This window comes from Calidris pugnax, unplaced genomic scaffold, assembly GCF_001431845.1.
Source record: "Calidris pugnax isolate Ruff unplaced genomic scaffold, ASM143184v1 scaffold133, whole genome shotgun sequence".
Taxonomy (NCBI): domain Eukaryota; kingdom Metazoa; phylum Chordata; class Aves; order Charadriiformes; family Scolopacidae; genus Calidris; species Calidris pugnax.
The window spans coordinates 2,387,273-2,388,169 of NW_015090977.1; the positions used below are offsets into that span (position 1 = coordinate 2,387,273).

The 897-nt window shown below is 65.0% G+C and overlaps 1 protein-coding gene across 1 annotated transcript in view; it reads left to right on the plus strand.

The window, feature by feature from the left end:
* Positions 1-897, plus strand: part of RAB34 (RAB34, member RAS oncogene family) — a 5,456-nt gene that overhangs the window by 3,561 nt on the left and 998 nt on the right. The window contains exons 5-9 of the mRNA XM_014953013.1: positions 22-86; positions 167-218; positions 392-473; positions 566-656; positions 753-860. Of these exons, the coding sequence (XP_014808499.1) occupies positions 22-86; positions 167-218; positions 392-473; positions 566-656; positions 753-860 (398 nt within the window). The remainder of the gene's footprint in view (positions 1-21; positions 87-166; positions 219-391; positions 474-565; positions 657-752; positions 861-897) is intronic.

Consider the following 897-nt stretch of genomic DNA (forward strand, 5'->3'; position numbering starts at 1 on the left):
CACCTCCCGCCCCCCCCTCAGGTGGGACACAGCCGGCCAGGAGCGCTTCAAGTGCATCGCCTCCACTTACTACCGGGGAGCACAAGGTGAGGTCCCCACCGCGTCCCACCCCACCGACTGTCCCCATCCCCATCTCACTCCTCCTTTCTCCCCCCCTGCCCCAAAGCCATTGTGATTGTCTTCGATGTCAACGATGTGGCGTCCCTGGAGCACACGCGGTAGGTGACACTTGGCCAAGGGCCCCAGGTGGGACTGGGGACAAGGGAGGCGGACAGTGGGGTGGATGGAGAGGTTGGAACCGGGCAGGAGGACACGGGGCTGCTGGCAAAGCTACGGTGTGCGAGCAAGAGGGTAGTGCTTGGCCACCATCTGGTGACCGTGGCCCCCGCAGGCAGTGGCTGGCTGATGCCCTGAAGGAGAATGACCCATCCAACGTCATCCTCTTCTTGGTGGGCTCCAAGAAGGACCTGAGCGTGAGTGTGTCCCCCCTTCCCATGGGCTCCTTGCACCCCGGTTTGGGGGGTCATCCCTGTCACCCACCCACCCCCCGTGGCTCGGTTGGCAGACACCAGCACAGTACAGCCTGATGGAGAAGGATGCCCTGAAGGTGGCCCAGGAGATGCAGGCGGAGTATTGGGCTGTCTCCTCGCTCACTGGTGGGTCCCTGGATGGGTTGGGGGGGCAGGATTTGCGGACCCCAATGTCTGTCGGGGTGAGGGGACACTCAGGGGGGGTCTCGTCCCATGGGGCAGGGGAGAACGTGCGGGATTTCTTCTTCCGCGTGGCGGCACTGACCTTTGAGAGCAGCGTGCTGGCCGAGCTGGAGCGCAGCAGCGCCCGCAAGATCGGCGACACCGTGCGTGAGTACCCCCACCCAGCCCCACGTGGGTGTCCCCC